Source organism: Sinocyclocheilus grahami, unplaced genomic scaffold (assembly GCF_001515645.1).
Source record: "Sinocyclocheilus grahami isolate Dianchi unplaced genomic scaffold, SAMN03320097.WGS_v1.1 scaffold343.1, whole genome shotgun sequence".
Taxonomy (NCBI): Eukaryota; Metazoa; Chordata; class Actinopteri; order Cypriniformes; family Cyprinidae; genus Sinocyclocheilus; species Sinocyclocheilus grahami.
Genome location: NW_015505522.1, coordinates 1,027,605 through 1,049,821, shown reverse-complemented (window position 1 = coordinate 1,049,821; position 22,217 = coordinate 1,027,605). Strand labels below are relative to the sequence as shown.

General features: G+C 37.9%; 2 protein-coding genes across 2 annotated transcripts in view; one reads left to right on the top strand and one right to left on the bottom strand.

Moving 5' to 3' along the window:
- The window catches only part of LOC107603221 (serine/threonine-protein kinase 10-like), a 48,792-nt gene extending 33,610 nt beyond the window's left edge, over positions 1 to 15,182 (top strand). The window contains exons 7-14 of the mRNA XM_016295962.1: positions 335 to 469; positions 3,656 to 4,264; positions 6,792 to 6,913; positions 9,276 to 9,399; positions 11,774 to 11,866; positions 12,309 to 12,548; positions 12,621 to 12,746; positions 14,945 to 15,182. Of these exons, the coding sequence (XP_016151448.1) occupies positions 335 to 469; positions 3,656 to 4,264; positions 6,792 to 6,913; positions 9,276 to 9,399; positions 11,774 to 11,866; positions 12,309 to 12,548; positions 12,621 to 12,746; positions 14,945 to 15,136 (1,641 nt within the window). The 3' untranslated portion in view covers positions 15,137 to 15,182. The remainder of the gene's footprint in view (positions 1 to 334; positions 470 to 3,655; positions 4,265 to 6,791; positions 6,914 to 9,275; positions 9,400 to 11,773; positions 11,867 to 12,308; positions 12,549 to 12,620; positions 12,747 to 14,944) is intronic.
- A 4,092-nt stretch (positions 15,183 to 19,274) lies between these two features.
- Positions 19,275 to 22,217, bottom strand: part of LOC107603258 (SH3 and PX domain-containing protein 2B-like) — a 43,458-nt gene continuing 40,515 nt past the window's right edge. The window contains exon 12 of the mRNA XM_016296021.1: positions 19,275 to 22,112. Coding sequence (XP_016151507.1) covers positions 20,670 to 22,112 — 1,443 coding nt within the window. The 3' untranslated portion in view covers positions 19,275 to 20,669. The remainder of the gene's footprint in view (positions 22,113 to 22,217) is intronic.

The following is a 22,217-nucleotide window of genomic DNA, read 5'->3' as shown; positions in this document are numbered from 1 at the left end:
TTTTTATAATTATTCTTAAAATATCGAGTCCAAATATTTTTGAACCAAACTGAATGATGACCTTTCAGATATGAACGCTTGCTCCAACAATTTAATTTGATTGTATTTCTTTTCTAAACATTGCGAAGCAACATTAAATTTGAAATCTGGTTTGATTCAGTTTGACGGCAACCATGACAATCTGATATGCTTTTCAATGATGAGTAGAAAGACACATAATCAAAGCAAATTATTTAATCTCCCAGTTTATGTTATTTGTTGTGTGTGCTGCTTAAGGTGACATCCTAATGTTATGCGCAATGAATAATCTTTCCATGTGTGTTCTGTGCTTCAGCATCCTTTCGTCAGTTCGGTGAAGACCAACCGTCCGCTGAGAGAGCTGGTGGCCGAGGCCAAAGCCGAGGTGATGGAGGAGATCGAGGACAATCATGAAGAAGCAGAAGACCAGGACCCTGCTGACCTCTCACCTGTACGGCTCGGACATCTCTCACCCATCACACATCTCTCAGTATACACATGCACAAATAATGCACTGCTCATGGAAAAGTGCTCGGAGCGTAAAGAGAGACAGACACATCTGTTTAGCGCTTGTTAATGAATGGAAAGTTTATTCTGCGATTCGGTTCAGGTGTGTCTATGAAAGACAAAAGCAGCACCGCACAACATGCTTAGAACTCAATGAATTATGCAGATATGTGCTCATTTTGGTTGTGTAGCATTTACCATTGCTGCAGTGTATATGATGTATACAGTAAGCACATTTTTGTACACAAAATACCTGGATGATCATTGCCAAAATTAGATGTATGCACCAGAGCAGGGAATGCTGTATCCCACAATGCAATGCATTGATGAATTAATTATAGCCAAAACTCATGTGCACACATGTGCTTTTTTTTTTCTATTCGTCATCCTATCCTCTCAAAATGCATGCGAAAAACAGAAAATTGAACCTTATCCAAGATCAGATGAGATGTTGTATGGCCATAAGCTACTGTTTCACTTAATATAAAAAAAAAGGTCTTACAAAGTCTTAATTCACTCTTCCTCAAAATAATGCCTTAAAAAAGTCTTTAATTGAAGCAAAAAGTCATGATGGCAATACGTTTTTTATTAAGAGAACATACTGATATATTGACATATTATGTTCCCTTCAGTTTATTCCTTAGATTTTCTTTACTTGGTCTTAAAAAGGTCTAAAATCTTACATTTGTAGGAGCCCTCTTGCAGGGTTGCCAGGTCTGCAAAACAAAACTAAAACTAAAAACTAGCCCAATTGCATTTTTTCCCACGGTTTTCCCCTCCGTCCCCTCAGTCGAAATAGTGCTCCGGGTCGTTTTAAAGGTAGGGTAAGTGATTTCTGGTAGCCAATGTTGACATTTGAAATCACCAAAACAAACACGCCCCTACCCCAAAAGGGTCTCGCCCCTATTTTGATAGCTCCGCCCCACACATAGGTACGCAACCCAGGCAACGATTAGTTCTGTGAAACAAAGCAAAACCAATGTTATACCTTGTCTACACCGGACGCGAGTGACGCGACAAAATACTATCGAACTCATTATAATCAGTGATGCTGTCTACACCATAGATATATATACATGTGTGTGTGTATATATATATATATATATATATATACTCGGACTGAACACTCTCTCCTTCACATCACGAGTAGACACACCCCTTACTGCTGATTGGCTACAAGTTTGTTTTGCTAGTCGGCCTGAATCAGTTTTCTAAAGCGTTTTTGAAAAATCGCTTACCCCACCTTTAATCCACGACTTAAAAAAAACCCCCGCGGCAGCGGTGTAAAAGTAGCATGATTCCCGCTGTAAAACCAAGGACTTGGCAACACTGCCCTCCAGTTTCCCTCGATGTACCATTATAGCACAATGTAGTTGTGACGTCACTTCCGCTCATGTAATCTGACTGTAACAGGACTTTCACATTAGCGTCTCCATTTAAAGATCTCTTCGAGGCCGTTTGCAGTAAATGTGTTGACATGGCACGCTCCGGAATAACCCTTAATACACTTCCTCCTCCGCTTCTCATCTGGCCTTCATGTAAAGAATGAAACAAAAGACAAGCCGTCCACATTTCTTTAGAGTTAAATAAAGCACAGGACAATTGGTTCCTCGTTTTGGCAAGGAAACCGTTATAAGGGTGAAGGCCTGCAGCTGTGCACGAGTTTACTGACAGTATCTGGCCTGTCTTTATTAACAGCAGTGCATCATCTCTATGTGATTTCTCAGTCAGTTTTAGTACAGGCACAACCGTAGCATTGCCGGTTTACTCTGACAAACCATAGTAAACCTGTGAAGCTTGGCCTTCAAGTGTGACAGTTGCAGTGCTTCACAATAATTCAATTCGGTTCAATTCAAGTGTATTTGTATAGCGCTTTTCACGATGCAAATCGCTGCAAAGCAGCTTTACAGAAAATTAAAGTTTCTACATTATATTTAATAATAGCTTATCTCAAGTTGATGTCCATACGGCAGAAATGCACGGTAAAAATCAAGCAGTTAGTTAATGTCATGTAATCAAACAGACGGCGAACACTATTAACAGCAATGATTATATGCACTACTGACAGAGTGGTTTATTTTGAAGATACAGTCAAACCAAAAATTATTCAGACACCAGATATATTTTTGATATTTTTTTATTAGTGGGTACAGGAAACTATAGTTCATAAATGTAAGTGAGGATAGCAAAATAAAGTGAACCGTGACGTATAATACCCAAAAATTCTTCATACAGTGTACTTCCAGTAAAATTTGGGAGCAAAAATTATTCAGACACTTTGACCTGAGCATGTTTTTCTTTAGTTGCTAATGATGCAAGTAAAGTTGCAACCTTTTTGCACCCCAGACTGAACAAAACGAAGCATTGCTTGGTAATACCTAAATTGGTGTTATCTAATTGTGTGCTTAAATTTAACAGCTGACAGCTGTTCATTACAGTCCTTTCTATCAAAGTTATCTGACATTATCAAGATGAAGTTGTTCTGACACCGTTTAACTCTGAGTTCTTGTCATGTTTTAGTACCATTTTCTGAACTGTGATAGTGTGAGAAATGTTGAAGACGTCTGAATACATTTTGGTTTGACTGCAAGAATGTAATTCAATCATAACAACTCTCTGAAGATTTTAGCATGGTGATGGATATGACAATGTTAATGTATTTGGTCTAGGCAGAATAGATCTGCTGCTGCTGTTGGTTATTGCTGTAGTTGTAGATTATTGCTGCTGCTGCAAGCAAGTACAGGAGCTTGCTACTGCCTGCCAATGCATACGGCGATACGGTGCCGAGAGTATTTAAGACATGCTGCTGCTGCACAAATAGCATATAAAATAACCCGTAGCAGATCTATACAGGTGGAGCTGGGGAAGGTGGAGGTTTCAGAGAACTCTGAAAGCACGCTGCAGGAATCTCTAGTGAATGCTAGCCAGCTATATAAATTCATGGCCGTGAGCTCATTGGCTGCATATGCAGCATGAACCAATCAGCTTGTGCCAAGTCGTTTAACTCTCTGAATATCATTAGTTATGTTAACACCCCATCAGCCTGCGCCATCTAGAGTTTCATGACTAAACTATATATTTGTCAGGCTTTTATGTCACGCAAGCCGCTTTCTGTCTGTGTTCTTTCTAGGCGCCCATCAAAGACCCATCAGAAACCAGTGAGACTAGTTTATATGGGGACCATCGCCACAATGGAGCTCCAATGGAGCTCGAGGAGGAGCCCAGGACCCCTGTGTCCACCGAAAGCCCTTTGAAAGAGCAGGACGATCTCAGCGACAGGTTTCCAGAGGAGGATCACGACAAACCTGAGAGCGAGGCGTCAGGCAAGACCTCCAGCTCGGACTCCGGCATCGAGGATGGAAAAAGCACACCCACCTCCGAGGAGGACCCCAAGGCGGTCGAGAGCTCAGAACCAGAGCTGCATTTGCTGGGAACACCAGAACCTTCAGAGTCATCCGGATCGTCCTCAGAAACCACGGAGCAACCCTCAGAGAAACCGGAGGAGGAGGACGCTCACGGCGCAAGGGAAATGCCTAGCCATGGCATTCTGAACCGAATCGAGTCCAAAGAGCCGAGCAATCGCATGTCTGGGATGAGCGACAGGTCCTCACTGGCTGGAGACGATGTGGAAAGGTTATCAAAACGATACTCTGATGTGACGAGTGAGAACATGGACATCAGCTTGAACCTGTCCGGTGATATGTCTGTCAACAAAGACTTGGGCACCATCTCTTTACGGGTGAGTCTGTGTTTGAGGCATGTTTTCATTTACAGTGTTTGCCATAATGATTAGAACACTAGTATAGGAAATATCATTTAAATTTCCAAACATTCATTGTGCCATTAATTGTAATAATGCAGCGAGATTTTTGATGTGATCTGATCATCATCAGTCTGTCTGGAGTCACATGAAGAAACAGAACAAACTGAGACCGACTCAATCCAGAAGAACTGACGCTTCAAGAAACCTCCAGCACTGTTAAAAGTTTAGGCACTTGTGTAAAAATGCTGTAAAATGAGGATGCCGTCATACACAGATTTTCTTGATCAATGAACTTCTCTTAACTAAATGAAATCAGCATTTGGTGTGAGCATCCTCTGTGTTTAAAGCAGCTTTTGCCCTCGGTGCACTTGAGCAGAGTTTCTCAGGAGCTTTCTTGAAGCGTCAGTTCTTCTGGATTGAGTCGGTCTCAGTTTGTTCTGTTTCTTCATGTGACTCCAGACAGACTGATGATGATCAGATCAGATCTCTGTGTTTTTTCTAAAACAGGTGAAGAGTAGGTTTTCTCACTAGATGGAAGCAAGCTGATTATAGTCAGCCTTCTCTAGTTATTTATTTTATTATTTAATACATATTTTAGTTAAGTGCTTGAATTGTAAATATGCATTTATTCTTTTTTTTTTTGCTATATTTTTTTATCAAATAAATGCAGCCGATGCAAATGATGAGCAGACGAGACTTCTTTAAAAAAAACATAAAAAATCTTGCTGATCCCCATATATATATATATATTATCAACATATTCCAGTGCACTGCCTTCCCTCATGGACTTGTATTGTGCTCCACTGTAATCTTCAGAAACTGGTTTTGAACCCGGAACATTACTTTAAATGAAGTCATTGATTTGTTGCATATTTCGAGCGGCTGGTCTGTGAAGCTGGCGTCAGATTTTCCATGCATTTCTCCCAAACGCTCTTTGCTCATTGTGCATCAGTCTCTGTGTGATGATCGTTGAGTTCTGCTCTTTGTTCAGGGCGGCAGAGAACAGCCTTGTTTCTCATTTCTGCCATATTTCCAGCATGATTCAGACGCTGAGCTCTCTCTTGTCCTCTTGCAGCATTAGAAAGCAAATGTTGACGCATGCACACTGCATTTCATGGAAACTGTGGCTTTGTCGCGCTGAAACCACATCACAGGACGAGTGCGGCATACAAATGACAAACTTGTGCTGTCAGTGTTTTTAGAGAGGATGGGAGTGTTTGACACATTTTAAATAGTCACAGTTTATATATGATTTATTTTTCTCTCTCTGTTGTTGTTGTTGAGAATGTTCTGCTCATGAGCTGCTGGCACTTCCTGTCAGAACTGCTTCCTGTACACACCCTTCGCATGGTTTTGCTTCGTCATTTCTTCTTTCTTGCTCCAGCTCAACCATTCATTATGCCTCTGGGTCTATAAATCAGTGCTATTTTTAGTATATGTTTGCATGTATGTATATTAATATATATGTGTACACTAATGTTTCTAAAGTTTGGAATTAAATTGTTTTTTTTTGTTTTTTTTTTAAGAAGTCTCTTTTGCTCATCAAGGGTGCATTTATTTGATAAAAAATACAGAAAAAAAATGTAAAATTCTGAAATATTATTCAAATTTAAAATAACAGTTTTCTATTTCAGTATACTTTGAAATGTAATGTATTTCTGTGATGCGCAGCTGTATTTTCAGCATCATTACTGCAGTCTTCAGTGTCACATGATCTTCAGAAATCAGTATAATATGCTGATTTATTACCAATGATGCGAACCGTTTTTTGTTGTTTATTTATAATTTTTTTGGAACCTGTTTTTTTTTGTTTTTTTTTCAGGATTCTTTGAACAATAAAAAGTTAAAAAGCGCATCATTTATTCTAAATACAAATCTTTTCAAACAATATAAGACTTTAATATCACTTTTTTCTATCAGTATAACATCCTTTCTATATAAAATCATTAATTATTATTATTTTTTTTTAAGTAAGAAAACATTTACTGACCCCAAACTTTTGAATGGTAGTGTATATTGATAGTACACATTTCTATTTTAAATAAATGCTGTTCTTTTAAACTTTTATACTGTTTGACTAATAATGACAGTATTACTGTATTGTATTGTATTTTTTGATCAAATAAATGTGGCCTTGAAGAGCAAAAGTAAATAAATAAATTAAACTTACTGATCTCAAAATTTTTACATTAGTGTATATATATATATATTTTTTTTTTTTATTATTTAAACTTTTTTTTAACTTTGTAAATTTTAGTATATCAAGTTAAAATAAATAGGACTGTTGCATTTGCAACTACCTCAAGTGTGTTTAAGTTTTCATTTAACATAATGCATAATGCATTTATTTTAATGGTTTGTTTAATAATTTGCTCCCAAGTCCTTCTTCTGCATGCATTTTTTTTTTTTTTAACTCCACAGTTCCCTAAAATCCTGCTACCTACCACACCCATTACAATCTGTTTCCTCACTACCACTTTTCTCTCATTTATTTGTCCACCAGGACAACAAGAAGACGCTGAAACGCACGCGTAAGTTCCTGGTGGACGGTGTGGAGCTCAGCGTCACCACCTCCAAAATCATCACTGATGACGAGAAGAAAGATGAAGAAATGAGGTTCCTCAGGCAAGTCCACTCTCTTTAATCAAACTCCGTAGCATTTTTCCACTTGATCTTGCATCTCGGCCGCGTAAACAGACTATTTCAGTCCTCAGGTCCGAGATCTTGTCCTTTCCAAATGGGACATAAATACACAAGGGAAGCTTTGTGTAGAGCCAGAGGAGAGAGATCAGATCTTCTGAACTCTTGTGTTTCCAGCACACACTAACACTTCTGCCATCTACTGGTGTGATAGTGAACTCACATGTGATATTATATCCACAGCTTCATCTCAGTCTCACAGAAAACACGTCGTCCAGGTCGCATTTTACTCTAAAATCAAGATAAATATTGTTGAGTCATATGCACACACTGCCTTTCAAATGTTTGGGATCACAGTAAGATTTTTAATGTTTCGAAACAAGTCTCTTTTGCTCATCAAGGCTGCATTTATTTGATTAAAAATACAGAGAAAATTGTAATAATGTGAAATAATATTGCAATTTAAAATAACCGTTTTCTATTTTAATATACTTTAAACATAATTTATTCCTGTGATGCAAAGCTGATTTTTTTTTCTGGAACCTGTGATACTTTTTGAGGATTCTTTGATGGATAAAAAGTAACAAAAAAACAGCATTTATTCAAAATATAAATATTTTCTAAGAATATAAGTCTTTAGTATCAATTTAACACATCCTTGCCGATTAAAAGTATTAATTTCTTTCAAACAAAAAGAAAAAAATGACTGACCTCAAACTTTTGAACGGTAGTGTATATTAGAATATGTAGGAGTAGAAATAGAAATAAACATTACAGAAATAAATTATATTTTAAGGTATATTGAAATACAAAATGTAATTTTAAATTGTAAAAATATTTCACAATATTATTATTATTATTTTATTTTATTTTTTTGATCAAATAAATGCAGCCTTTATGAGCAAAAGAGACTTAAAAAAAAAAAAAAACATAAAAAGATCTTACCGATCCTAAACTTTTCAATGGCATATATTACATTATAAATGTATTATTATTTTTTTTAATAAATTGTATTCGACTATATTTGCATAAAGAAAAATAACTCATAACATTCGTCTATATAGACTTATATAATGTCTTTCTTTCTTTTGGTTTTGTGGTGAAATCTAACTGGGCCGTGGTCTTGACCGGCTTGAAGTTTAGCCCCACATAAAATATCTGTGTGGAACATTCCTCTGGTGCTCGGCTGTCAGTGAAGTCATGTAATGAAAGAGTTGGGGGTGTTTTCCCATGAATCCTCTGCCGTCTGTGGGCCGTGACAGTAGAAGAACAGAGCGTCGCTGCATTCTGAGCGTTCTTTGGTTGGCGGGAGACTTCATATGTGACCCTGGAGCACAAAACCAGTCATGAGGGTCATTGAGATTTATACATCATGAATAGATAGGCTTTCCATGTATGCTTGGTTTGTTAGGATCGGACCATATTTGGCTGAGATGCAACTATTTGTAAATCTGGAATCTGAGGGTGCAAAAAAATCTAAATATTGAGAAAATCATCTTTAAAGTTGTCCAAATGAAGTTCTTAGCAATGCATATTACTAATCAAACATTAAGTTTTGATATATTTATGGTAGGAACTTTACAAAATATCTTCAAGGAACATGATCTTTACTTAGTGTTTTCTGAGACATTATTTCTGGGAGAAGAGACGATATTATTAATATGTGACCCTGGAGCACAAAACCAGTCATGAGGGTCATTGAGATTTATACATCATGAATAGATAGGCTTTCCATGTATGCTTGGTTTGTTAGGATCGGACCATATTTGGCTGAGATGCAACTATTTGTAAATCTGGAATCTGAGGGTGCAAAAAAATCTAAATATTGAGAAAATCATCTTTAAAGTTGTCCAAATGAAGTTCTTAGCAATGCATATTACTAATCAAACATTAAGTTTTGATATATTTATGGTAGGAACTTTACAAAATATCTTCAAGGAACATGATCTTTACTTAATATCCTAATGATTTTTGGCATAAAAGAGAAATGTATCATTTTGAGCCGTACAATGTATTGTTGGCTATTGCTACAAATATCCCCCAGCGACTTAACACTGCTTTTGTGCTCCAGAGTCACATATGTGTTGTTTCAAATGTTCGTCTTAAAGGGACAGTCACCCAAAAATGAGAATTGTCAACATTTACTCACCGTCCTGTCGTTCCAAACCTGTACGGCTGTCTGCAGAACACAAAAGAAGCAACTAAACCACATTGACTTCCATTGTATGGACATTTCAAAATATATGTCTGACAGAAGAAAGAATGTCATGCAATTTTGGGATTACAGGTTATTGTGTAACAGGTCATGAATGGTTCCTCACATGTGTTTGTTCATTGACACACGCAGGCGTCAGGAGCTTCGAGATCTGCGTCTGCTGCAGAAAGAGCAGCATCGCGCTCAGGCTTTGCTCAATCTGAAGCTGAAAGAGCAGCGGGAGCAGATGCAGCGCAGATTCGACCAGGAGATGAATGTGAGTCCCAGCGGTCTCTAGACAAAATGATATCTCTTCCCATCAAGGCTAGACACCACCCTCAGATCATCCCAGATTAGGATGAGTTTGTTTCTTCATCATATTTGGAGAAATGCAGCATTGCATTAGTGTCTCTGCAGTGAATGGGTGCCGTCAGAATGTCTCTGAAGTGTTTACTTGTGGATTATTGTGATGTTTTTATCAGCTGTTTGGACTCCCATTCTGACGGCACCCATTCACTATAAATAGTATTATACACTATAAATATTAAATGTTATATAAACCGGGTGATTGTTTTATTAATATAGACAGGAACAGAACTGGACAGTTTGTGTATGTAAGTGCTTGTTGCATAAGACAAAATCTATTATAATTGAAATCTAAACAACAGGTGTGTATTTTTGGATGTTTGTAGTCTAAAAGAAGATTGTAGCACATGACATTTCCAGTTCGGGAAACAAAACAAAAGCACTGGTCTGTAGTGTCTCGCCTTAATATAAGAAGTTAAATAAAGAGTGTGTTTTCTGAGACATTATTTCTGGGAGAAGAGACGATATTATTAATATGTGACCCTGGAGCACAAAACCAGTCGTAAAGGGTCAATTTTGTGAAATTGAGATTTATACATCATCTGATAGTTAATATTTAGTAAATAGTGAGAATTAGACTATTATGTAGTTGTATTATGTAGAAATAATTTATGTAGTTATCTATGATTTATTTGAAAGAATTAAAATAACCGTTTCGTGTCTCCTTGTATCATTCATTAACTTTGATTTAGGATTTAGAAAGTAATTCGTAATAAGTAATTAAATACTTTTTGGAGAGAGTGATTTGTACAGTAATCTAATTACACTGTTGAAGATGTAATTAGTAGCTAGTAATTAATTACTTTTTTAGAGTAACTTACCCAACACTGTCAGTAAAACATTAATTTTCCATAATAATACAAATATTATATATTATAATAATGAAATTAATTGAGAAATGCATTTAAGTGTGTAAATAATATTCTAGAACTGTATCTAAAATTTTAAAAAGTGGCAATAAATACTTTTTTTGTGAACGGTGAAGGCTTTGAAAGTGTTGAAACCTGGCATCAGTGTTTAATAATTTTTTTTTTAATTATTTATACATTTTTTTAGTGCGGTCAAATGATTAATCGTGATTAATCGCATCCAAAATAAAAGTTTTTGTTTGCATAATATATGTGTGTGTGCTGTGTATATTTATTATGCATATATAAATACACACACATGCATGTATATATTTTGAAAATATTTACATGTCTATATTTACATTCATATAATTTATATTATAAATATATTTAATATATATAAATTTTTTTTACTGAAATATATACATGCATGTGTTTGTATTTATATATGCATAATAAATATACACAGCACACACACATAAACGAAGACTTTTATTTTTAATGTGATTAATCGCGATTAATTGATTGACAGCACTATTTTTTATTTATTTTTTTTAATCAAAAGATAACAAAAACCAGACGAAAATGAACACTTTTTTAAGCATTGTTGATGATAATATGACAGAATTTTTTTATTTATTTTTTATTTGATATCAATACACTGACTGTTTTTTTTAAGAAGAGTAAACATCTAGAAGCAATATGTTTGATTTTGAGAAAAACTAAAAACTAGGTTTATAGGAATTTTATAGGACATAATTTATGTAAGGAATAATTGATGACAGGCCATTGAATTATTAGAAAAATAATGCATACCTCGGAGTGGCCATTACACCTTGGGTGTGCGTTATTTTTTTAATAATTCAATGCAGTGCGTCTCTCAGAAGTGTTCGGCAGCAGCGTCTCTACTAATAGTGAAACTTTAAGTAGCTACATTTTCTTCAAGAACAGCGCCGTTGTTACCTCGCTTGTCATGTAGCTTTTAAGTTGCAATGCTATTTTACTGATACAATCGTGAGAGTAGCACTAACAATGTTTCTATGTGTGCAAGTGGTGTACTGTATGTGTGCGCGTGTGCGAGGGAGAGAGAGCGGGAGAAAATAATTGCACACCTTCCAACGTTCGTCAGCCAATCAGATTCAAGCATTCAGCGGCCCTGTGGTATAAATATTAATAAAGGATAAGCTATGACTAGGTTGTGTGCTGAAGAGCCACCGACATCTCACATAATATTTTCTTAAATATAATTTAAATGAATGCAAAACTCAACATTATAATGCGTCTCAAAGATCGAAAAGTCTTTATTCTAACTGTTACGTCTGATCGATTATCTAATGCAGTAACATCTGTGACATTTTTAAATCGTGAAACACTTTGTAGTTAACATAGAATTGTGTTCGGTTTGAAACATTTCTATCTTCATTTATTTGGTCTCAGGTCAAACAAGAAGTGGAGAAACTGCCCAGGAGTCAGAGGAAAGGAAGCATGAAGATCAAAATGAACAACTTCCAGCAGATGAAGGCAGACGAGGTCAGTGAACGTCTTAAAGCTGCAGCGCACTATATATATAATACAAAAAACAAATTCAAAGTTTGTGTCTTTATTCATAAATACTTTTACATTAAGGTGTCCGCATCAAAATAAATGTACAAAAGTGATTATATGTCCATAGAAAGTGTGTTAAAAGTAAGTAAAGTGTCTACTTTTATTGCACCCTCAGATTCCAGATTTACAAATATTGTCCTATCCTAACAAACCATACATCAATGGAAAGCTTATTTATTCAGCTTTCAGATGATGCATAAATCTCAATTTTGAAAAAGGGTCACAATTGGTGTTTAAATTGTGAATGCGCAGAGTCTGTCCTTTTTAGCGTTCTGTTCATTATGCTTTGCAGCACTTTGGGCAACCTTGGTTGTGTAAATGCGCTTTAAATATACCTAAACTAAACTAACTCATCTAAACATATCTATGGCTGTGTGGAAGGTGCGTCTCTGAGCCGTGTCTGTGTGTGCTGTCTCAGGAGCAGGAGCAGATGCAGTGCTACAACCAGCGTATGATCGAGCTCCACAAGGCCCGACAGCAGCAGGAGAAGAACAGGCTGCCCAAGATCCAGCGCAGCGAGGCCAAAACACGCATGGCCATGTTCAAGAAGAGCCTGAGGATCCACTCCAGCGGAAGCTCCGCAGAAGACCGCGAGAAGACCAAGCAGGTAAAGCGCGTCTCCGACGGCCCTACAGTCTGTGTCCTCCTCTCGGAGACCCTTATCTCTCTCTCTGTTCAGTTCTCCAGGCTGGAGGAGAAGAGGCAGAAGGCCGAGCGCATGCACCAGCTGCAGAAACACGAGAACCAGATGAGGGAGAGGATCAGCGAGTGCGAGGGAAACGCCAGAGAGCTGCAGCAGCTGCAGGTGAACTAAACTCTTTCTAATAGACGCTCACACTTGTATACAACACAAAAGATGAGTGGATATCCGTGATTGTGTCAGAATACACGGGATACACTTTGTTACTTTGGTCTTTATTTTTAAGAGAGCTGAATATAATTAGACACGCGGGGCTCTAAACGCTTTTATTTTTATTTAGGAGCACTTTGTGCATGCACTTACAAGTTGCATAAATAACGCTATTGAGATTAATGTTTTAAATATGAAATTTGGAATATATGAAATGATTCCAAAAAATAGAATGATACTTTTAAATATGAAACTCAGATTGCCAGAAGGTGGCGGCAAACCACTGTCCTAATGAGTGAGTCATTTGCTGCGTCCCAATTCGCCGACTTATACTATGCCCTAAAAGTATGTACTCTTTTTGGGAAGAAAAAGTACATACTTTTGAGTATGTAGCAGAATAGAATGCAAGCTTTGGGACATACTACTTTGTCATAACTACGTCTTTAACGGACGCTCTGTTGATTAGTGACATGCATCTTGTCACAGTTTAAACTGCACTGTCAATCATCTTGTCAAAGTTAACATTATCCATATTTTGTTTAATTTAGTTTCCTACCGTACTGGAGAGAAATGAAGATCGTGGGTCTATCATGCAGAGAACTCTGCTCATATGTTTGCATAACCATGCATTTAAAAGTTAATGACCAAATGTATCATTATAAAGTTCACAGCATTGCTGCAGATGAAATATAACGCGGATAACATTAAATAAATATTTTTTCAACAGGTTAGATATTGATTATTTATCACTCAAACAACCCGCTTTCTCTACCTGTCTGTAGGTCTTGCATATCGTCCATGTTGGTAGTTTTTTAACACTTTTCATGCGTGTCTGTAGTTCTAATCGAATCCTCGTACACTGCGCAATGTGTTGTGGGCAATATTAGCCGTTAGTGTGTGCATCCATATGCACTTATAATTTTTACCGGAAGCAGTAAACCATCTGGGTACCTTTGGAATACTCTTTTCAACATACTACAGTTTGGGACATACTAATTCTAATTTCGAATACTATTTAGGACGGATAGAATGCGAATTGGGACGCAGCAATTGACTCGGCAGATATGTCCAAACACGCAAATTAATTCAGTAACAAACCATTTTCATTAGTGAAATAGAGCAAAAAAGACAATATTGTCTCTACGATTTGTCACTTGTCTTAGTGAATTGTTATGTATATATATATATATATATATATAATACAAATAATGCAATTTGACAGATGGTGAGATGGGTATTAAAGTGATAAGTTAGATGCATGATGCAGATGTTTTTTTTTTTTTCATGAAGAAGAATTATTTTAAATATGTGACCCTGCAGCACAAAAGCAGTGTTAAGTCGCTGGGGGATATTTGTAGCAATAGCCAACAATACATTGTATGGGACAAAATTATACATTTCTCTTTTATGCCAAAAATCATTAGGATATTAAGTAAAGATCATGTTCCATGAAGATATTTAGTAAATTTCCTACCATAAATATATCAAAACTTAATGTTTGATTAGTAATATGCATTGCTAAGAACTTCATTTGGACAACTTTAAAGATGATTTTCTCAATATTTAGATTTTTTTGCACCCTCAGATTCCAGATTTTCAAATAGTTGCATCTCAGCCAAATATTGTCCTATCCTAACAATAGGAACAAACAGCATACATCAATAGAGAGCTTATTTATTCAGCTTTCAGATTATTTATAAATCTCAATTTCGAAAAATTGACCCTTATGACTGGTTTTGTGTGCCACGGTCACATATATGAAGTACTTATTTTCTAAAACATGTTTTACTCTAAACCTGCTAGAAAATCAAAGCCATAAATCTATAGAAGTTGTGTTCCAAATTTGAAGTTGATATCACAAAAAAAAAAAAGAGAATTTTGTTTGGCCGCAGTACCGAAATACGTTTGCAGTTTGCTTCCAATGTTTACAAATGATCATACAGTATATCTTTAGAAAGTGAACAGCACATAACAGGCACATACCAGTATAACCATAAATATCTATCAATACAATATACATCACACCACTCAACATGCATCGATATTTTCAAATTCCCTTTCAAATTCAGAAGCCTCTGTCAAACACGTCGTCTCAAACCGTAGAGAAAAGCTGTGTCTGTATCAGTGTGTCACTGTGTGCTGGTCTCCTGCAGAATGAGAAGTGTCACCTGCTGATAGAAAACGAGACGCAGCGTCTGAAGGCTGTGGACGAGCAGCACAACCAGCAGCTGAAGGAGTGGAGGGAGCACCTCAAGCCCAGGAAGAAGGTCTGCGCTTCACCAAATACCACAAAAAATATGTATTTGACTGACAATGTAATTGCATTGAACAAAACAGACAATTAATGAATCGTCAGCACTAAATGCATGATCGTGACAGGCCTATTTAATATCTATTAAACTAATTTATTGCTCAGATCATTCCTCCAGTCTTCAGTGTCACATGATGCTTCAGAAATCATTCTGATTTGCTGACTTGCTGCTTTTCTGATTATTATCAGTGTTGAATGCAGTTGTGCCGCACGATATTTTTGTGGAAACCGTGATGCATTCGATTTTTCAGGATTCACAGATGAGCAGAAAGTTGAAATAGAACAGCGTTCGTTTGAAATAGAATTTTTTTTTGTGACATTATAAATGTCTTTCCTGTCGCTTTTGATCAATTTCATTGCTGGAAAATAAAATGTTTGATATAATAGTTATTTCCCCCATTATTATATTTTTGTTATGTGTTTTTGTAAAGTTTTTTTTATTTTTTTATTCAATACTGTTTTTATCTGTTTATTTATTATGTTACTATTTTTCTTAGTGTGATTTTTGATCAGTTGTATTAAAACCGTTTAGGGTCAGTTTGAGCCACATACATCATCATCATCATCATAATGAATTCCTCATGTAAATATCCCCCGGTTTACATTTCCGAAATCAGGTCATATTGTGGCTGCGGTGTCAGAGTCCCTCAATATTACTTACAGAAGCTTTTTATAAAACTCTATGACCCTCGCACACGGCTGTGATTCATCTGAAACCACAACGAAAACTCTTCCTCGTGTCATATTACTCATGAAAAAGAAAATCAATTTCTCAAAGTCTGCATACGCACAAATCCGCCCTTTCTGAGCTCTGCTGGCCATTCATCACTGCTCAACAAAAACAACCAATATGACTCTGGAACTTAAGCATGTATTCATAACTTCATGTTTTGATGCTGCTTTTTAACCAAATATCAGTATTTAGAAACTTTTGTTTTCAGATGCATCAGTGGCGTAGGCAGAATTGTATTTTTGATCAGGCCTGGGCAAAAGGGACTAACGGACAAGTTGGACTCAATGTTCAGGTCATTTCAATCTTCTTTTCTTTGATCCTGTTGAGGATTGTGACCCTGGAGCACAAAAGCAGTCATAAGTAGCACAGGTATATTTGTACCCATAGCCACATTGTATGGTCAAATGATTTTCTTTTATGCCAAAAATCATTAGGATATTACAGTTTCTCTCAATCGATTTGGCACTTTTCTCTTATGCAATGTACTTGTTCTCAAAACAATTAGCACAGCCATCCAAACAACTTTAGTTCAACTTTAGAAAAATTGCAGTGCTCCATTTTGCAATAGTAATGCATTTATTAAAAGTAAATATTAACTAAATCTATAGGTATGTTCTCTATTGATTATAAAACACATTCAGCTGTAGATGCACAAATATGCTAAAGAAAATACATGTTTATTGCAATTCGTCAACAGGGACTTTTGTTTTACATATATTGTGTATATCTAAACAAAATAAAAAATGTCCCAACATCAACACTTGCTATCACCCATAAGAAAAAAAAACAAAAAACGAATCGCCCCTTTAAACTTAAAATCTGTTTGTGCCACCTTTAGCAGCAAGAACTACAAACAAACTTTCCTGATCACTACAGATGAGTCATACATGCATATATACATACACATAAACATACATACACGCACGCACACACACACGCATACATACATACATACATACACACACACACACACATAAACATACATGCATACACACACACACACACACACACACATTCATGCATACATACACACACACATAAACATACACACACACACACATAAACATACATACACACACACACACACACACATATATGACTTTTTTTAGCAGTATATACACACGTGTGTGTTTGCTGTATACATGAATTATCCTGAATTACTGATCTTTCCTTTCATTTACATCTGGAAGAGAATTTCATTGCATTTTTAAAAGTAAGAAGGTTGAATCCACGCTTGAAAAGCTCCCCAGGCCTCACAGGCTGGTGATGTTGTTCTGGACCACCAACAATGCTCCTATTCCATTCAAAATAATCTTGATTGTCCACCTGAATGATCTCAAACTGAAATTCTGAAAAATGTTTGGACATTTACAGTAAGTAACAGTACAGATTCTTAGTCCTCCTGGGACAACTTCTATCACTATTGCAACGAAACTGAGTGTTAGGCCCATTTCTGTCACCTCCTTGGTCAGTTGCCTCTACGCTGGGACCCTGTTGTTCCCTTTAGAAATGTGTGATCCCCTTGTAGCAGGATCCCATTTCAGGTCCCATTTGCGATCTATCTGCTCCCCGGACATGGCTGTGCTCCCCTCACTGCAGGAGGGTCCCCTTGAGCTCGCCGGTCCTGGGCCGACTGGGTGAGTCCTCCTCTCGACTTGAGAATTAGCTCCTCTGACCCTGGGCTATTGATCGCTTCGGTCGAGCTGGGTTCCTCTTTCTCCTCACTAGGGGTTGAACCCTCCACTCTTGAGCTCCGTGGCAGTGACATCAGATAGTTGGGCCGCTTGCTGCCTCCCTGATAAGCTTTCCAACTTACGTATCTCTGTTGATACATTTCTGAGCAGGGTGTTGCTACTAAAGATCTGTCGAGTCAGTTCTTTGGGCAGGTTTATTTAGAACCGGCGGTAGCCACCCTGGGTGGCAGGCCAGGGTCAGGGTATTCCCCTAAAGGAATCTCTTTATTCTGATTCCAAGCCTTGAGCTCTACCCTAGGCTTGGGCTTCCTAGCCCAGCCCTTAACAGATAAGTTCTTTAGAGTATGTAGCTCAGGCCCTTGGCCGAAGGGGATAATGTCACTGACAGCCATCAAGACGTCCTTTGGGGCAACTCCCATGGTTATGGTAGAGTTGGTACTTAGTGCTCACCGTAGTTTCTGCCATGCACTCCCTTCAGCATGGTGGCGTGGGTATACCGTTCTCCATAGCGACCCTAGAGGACGCAGTTGGAAGTTCCCTCGGAAGGGAACGTCTCAGGTTACATATGTAACCATGGTTCCCTGAGAAGGGAACGAGACACCGTGTCCTCTAGCTCCCTTACCATGCTTCGGACATAAGCTTCAGACGAAGCGGATGATGTGTTCTCCCGGTGCCCTTTTACACTGTGGTCGCGCCGGGTGATGACGTCACGGGCTGTCGCTGACCAATGTAATTGTCGGATTTAGATGCATGCTTCAGACACCGGTCACGCTGAAGGCGTTCCCCATAGCGACTCCTAGAGGACGCAGTGTCTCGTTCTCTTCTCAGGGAACCATGGTTACATACATAACCAGAGACATTTCCTTTAAATGGAGCCATAACATTGTAAAAACAGTTCACTAGTTTACAAATCACATTAAATTATATTCAATAACATTTAATAAACCAAAGATGTAAGGTACTCCTTTTTCTGCCTTCATTAAACACTTCGTAAGTCTTGTTACCTACATGTAAAATTGTATCATCCGAACATCACAGAAAAATAATGGGAAAGTTATCTTGGTTTTCCATTTGAAAATATGGAGGTCCAAGTAAACACATCAACTTAAGACAATGCAGACTAAAGTTTAGCTACATCATTTGATATTACTAATTATAGTAACTGAGTAACTAACCTTTCTAAAGACTAGAGACTGTAGTCTATATATTAATCGCCATTATTTTAGCATTTCATTCCCACTTGTTGATACTGCAAGAAATATATCTGTATATCATTTTGAGGGAAAACATACATCTATAAAACACAAATAATGTGTTCAGCTCTCCTTTATTGCTTACTTTTAGGAAAGTGGTCTCTTGCAAGGTGAACAACATTTGGGGGAGTTTGAAACCCCTGCCTTCCGAACTTCAGTTATATTTCTTTCTGTTTTGGCATTAAAAATTATGTTTCCATAAATTCTATAAGGAAATAAATTAACCAGAAACCTCAAGAAAGACAATTGTACAAATGGCGGACAAAAAAGTGTACTGCTGATAACTCTCACTTACAGTTTAATACCAATATAAATGGAATTGCTCAAAATAATCATAATAAAAACATTTTGACTATTTGAAATGTTTATTTGATTTACATTAAGACAAAGTTGAAAGTCAAACTTGAAATACTAAGGACAAAACATCACAGAAATGCTTAAACGATACAAACAAACAGGTTACCCATGTCACCTTGCCTTTGTTCCTTTTTCATCTGGTTTGAGTCTCAACATATTTTGTTTCATACTTGCAGCATTTACCCTCTTCTCTCTATTATACTACTTCTTTTTTTTTCTCAGTCATTTTCTTGCAAAAACTTCTCAACTTCAGAAACACCTTCCATTATCCTTTCCAAACTCAGGCACTTGCATTTGTTGTACATTATTTCATAGATGGAGTGCTTTTATGAATGCATTTCATAGCAACTAGGAGCTGATGACCATAGAGCAAAATGAGCATATTTTCAGTGCTCCTGGTATTGTCAGGTCAGACTGGGCGCCTATTTAACACTGTTTTTCTGATAAATGAATGGAAAATAAAACTAAAAAAAAGACAAGAAATATTTCAGTAACATAATAAACCACATTTTCAAATGTAGTGTTAAAAATAAACACGTTTATCAAATGTATGCTTGAAACCAGTCAAGCATGAATGTTAAAACATTTGACAATGTTTGTAAAATATCTAAGCACCTTTGTCAGTGATATGAAAATACTTTGTTTGGGCAATACTGACATATAAAATAATGACGATATCATGGCTGTTCTGAGGTATTCTGTTATTCACTAATGTAGGATTGGTACTGCAAAAGGGGCTGCTTTTTAAAATAAATGTTTGCTAGAACATTTATGTGACAGAAATTATCTGTGAAAGTGAAACTAGAAATGGGTGCCACTGTTCTGTAAACCTTAAGGCCATGTGTTTGTTTCCGGTTTCTCCTCGTTCTGCACTTTCCCTTTACTCATCAGTTCCGCAGTGCAGACTTCTACGCAAAGTCTATTAAAAAAGTGCAGACTGAAACAACAACAAAGTAGATAAATAACCAACATGATTTGTAGAGTCTTGTAGTGTTAGAACAAGAAAGCAGAACAATTTTTGTAAACTAAAAGCTTCAAAATGGAAATCTAGCATTAGGAAGCTGGTTTAACAAGTACTCCAGGCTATGCCATGTAAGCTCAAGCCTGCTACTTGTACGGATTCATAGTATGCGTAATATTGAATTTCGAATCTGCTGATAGACACTGCTCAGACATCACATTTTGCATAATCTACGGCAAAAGCACAGAGCGCTTTGCATATTATACTGAGGCACAATATCATGGAGGCTGCGAAAAGTCATTTATATATTGCTAGTCACTTAAACCTTTAGCGATACATATAAGGTTTGATTAATATAAGAATAGGCAAGAGCCTTGATGTTCAGTGCTAACATATGAAAGCACACATGGTTTTCCCCCAAAGGGAAAAGAGTTACAAAAAAGCAAGAAAACAAATTATTATGGCCTGTTTGAACTTGCAAAGGATGGAATGTCATTTAAAAAAAAGGTACCCATAAATAAAGGATGTTAATTAAATAAGTTTTCTTTAGGCAGCTGTGTCAAGAGTACCTAAGGTTTCTTGGTCAGGTAATTGGAAGGGAACCAGCCCTCCATCACTGGCCCATCGCTCACATTTTTACAAAACCACCAGCCGCCGTTACTTCTCTCCAGAACTTCGAAAACAGCACCCTCTTTAAAGCCAGGCGTCTGCTCGTCCCCTTCAAAGTCAGCCACAGCTAAGAACAGCTCCTCCTTGGCCGGATCCTTGATAAGAGGTGGGAGTTTGTCTCTCGGAGGCCCTGGTTTTTCTGTCTTAATGAGGGGCTTTGGTGGCACAGGTACTTTGGCCTTGGGTTCTTCCTTCTCCTTGTCTTTTGGTTTCGTTTTGGGCGGCGGGGGTCTGCTCTGAGGAGGGACGGCCGGCTTGACCTCTGGCAAGTCTTTTTGGGGAGCTCTGGTGTCTGTAGAACTGGCTGGCTCAGAACTCTTCTTTGGTGGAGGAGGCCTTCTAGGTGCCACAGAAGGCCTCTGGGGAGGTTCTTTTGGTGCTGTTGTTGGTGGTGGTTTAGTTGTTTCTGATGGGTCATGGCCGTTTTGTTGTTTATTGTGGGATTTTGACTCTTCATTTGTTCTGCCATTATTTGGGGGAGTATCACTCTGCTGGTTGGGATCACTCAAGTTGCTGCTGAGCTCTGGAGGTTTAGATGGACGAAGCTTACTCCGAAGGTTTGTGATGTCCAGCTCATTCTTGGCCACTGGCTCTGGTTTGGCCGCAGGGGCGGGCTTTGGTCTGACCACTGGTTTCGGCTTGAGGAACGGAGCTGGGCTGGCCGAATCCGGCTTGTCTTCTTGCGAATCTGCTTTGGGTTTGGGAGGCTTGGCCACATGCTTAAGGTTGAACTTTTTCACCTCCTTGGCGGAGATGTTGTGGCCACACTCCAAGCCCATCTCATTGCGCAGGTAGAGCTGCTTGTTCTTCTCCTCCTTCTTTATCTCTGGGGGTTTGTCTGGCTTGAGAGGAGCTGCTTTTGGAGTCACCAATGGGACGATGACTCCTGGGGCTGGTGGTTTGGGTGGGAGAGGTTTAGGAAGGTCTGCTTTGGGCTTGTCCTCCAGTTCCAGGCTCTTGTTGATGGATTCTCTCCTTGGCGGTAAAGCTGGCTTCTCTTCAGCTGTGGGTGAGGATGGAGGAGGAGGTAAGGGCGCTGAAAAATGGGAGCTGCCTTTAACTGCACTGGGCTTCCATTCTCTCAGCTTGGAACGGGTGGAGAAATCAGAGTTGGATGAAGGTTCGTCTGGTAGAGGTTTGGACCAACATTTCTCAGAGTTGGCATTATTGCTTGAGGGATCATCAAGCTTCGGTTGATCCATCTCACCAGGAATCGGGGCCAAAAAGTTAGGCCTAGAGGCATTGTTGGTTTTCTTGTATTTATCAATGAATGTGACTGGAGCCCAGCCTTCTTTATCATCAATCTGAATGTACCACCAGCCACTAGAGTTCTTCTCAATGACCTGAGAGTACAAGATGCGAGGTAAATGCCAAGATGCATGTGGAATATCCAGATGTGTTCATTTGAGAACTAGTCAAAAATGAAAGCCGACGCTTTGTCTGCCGTT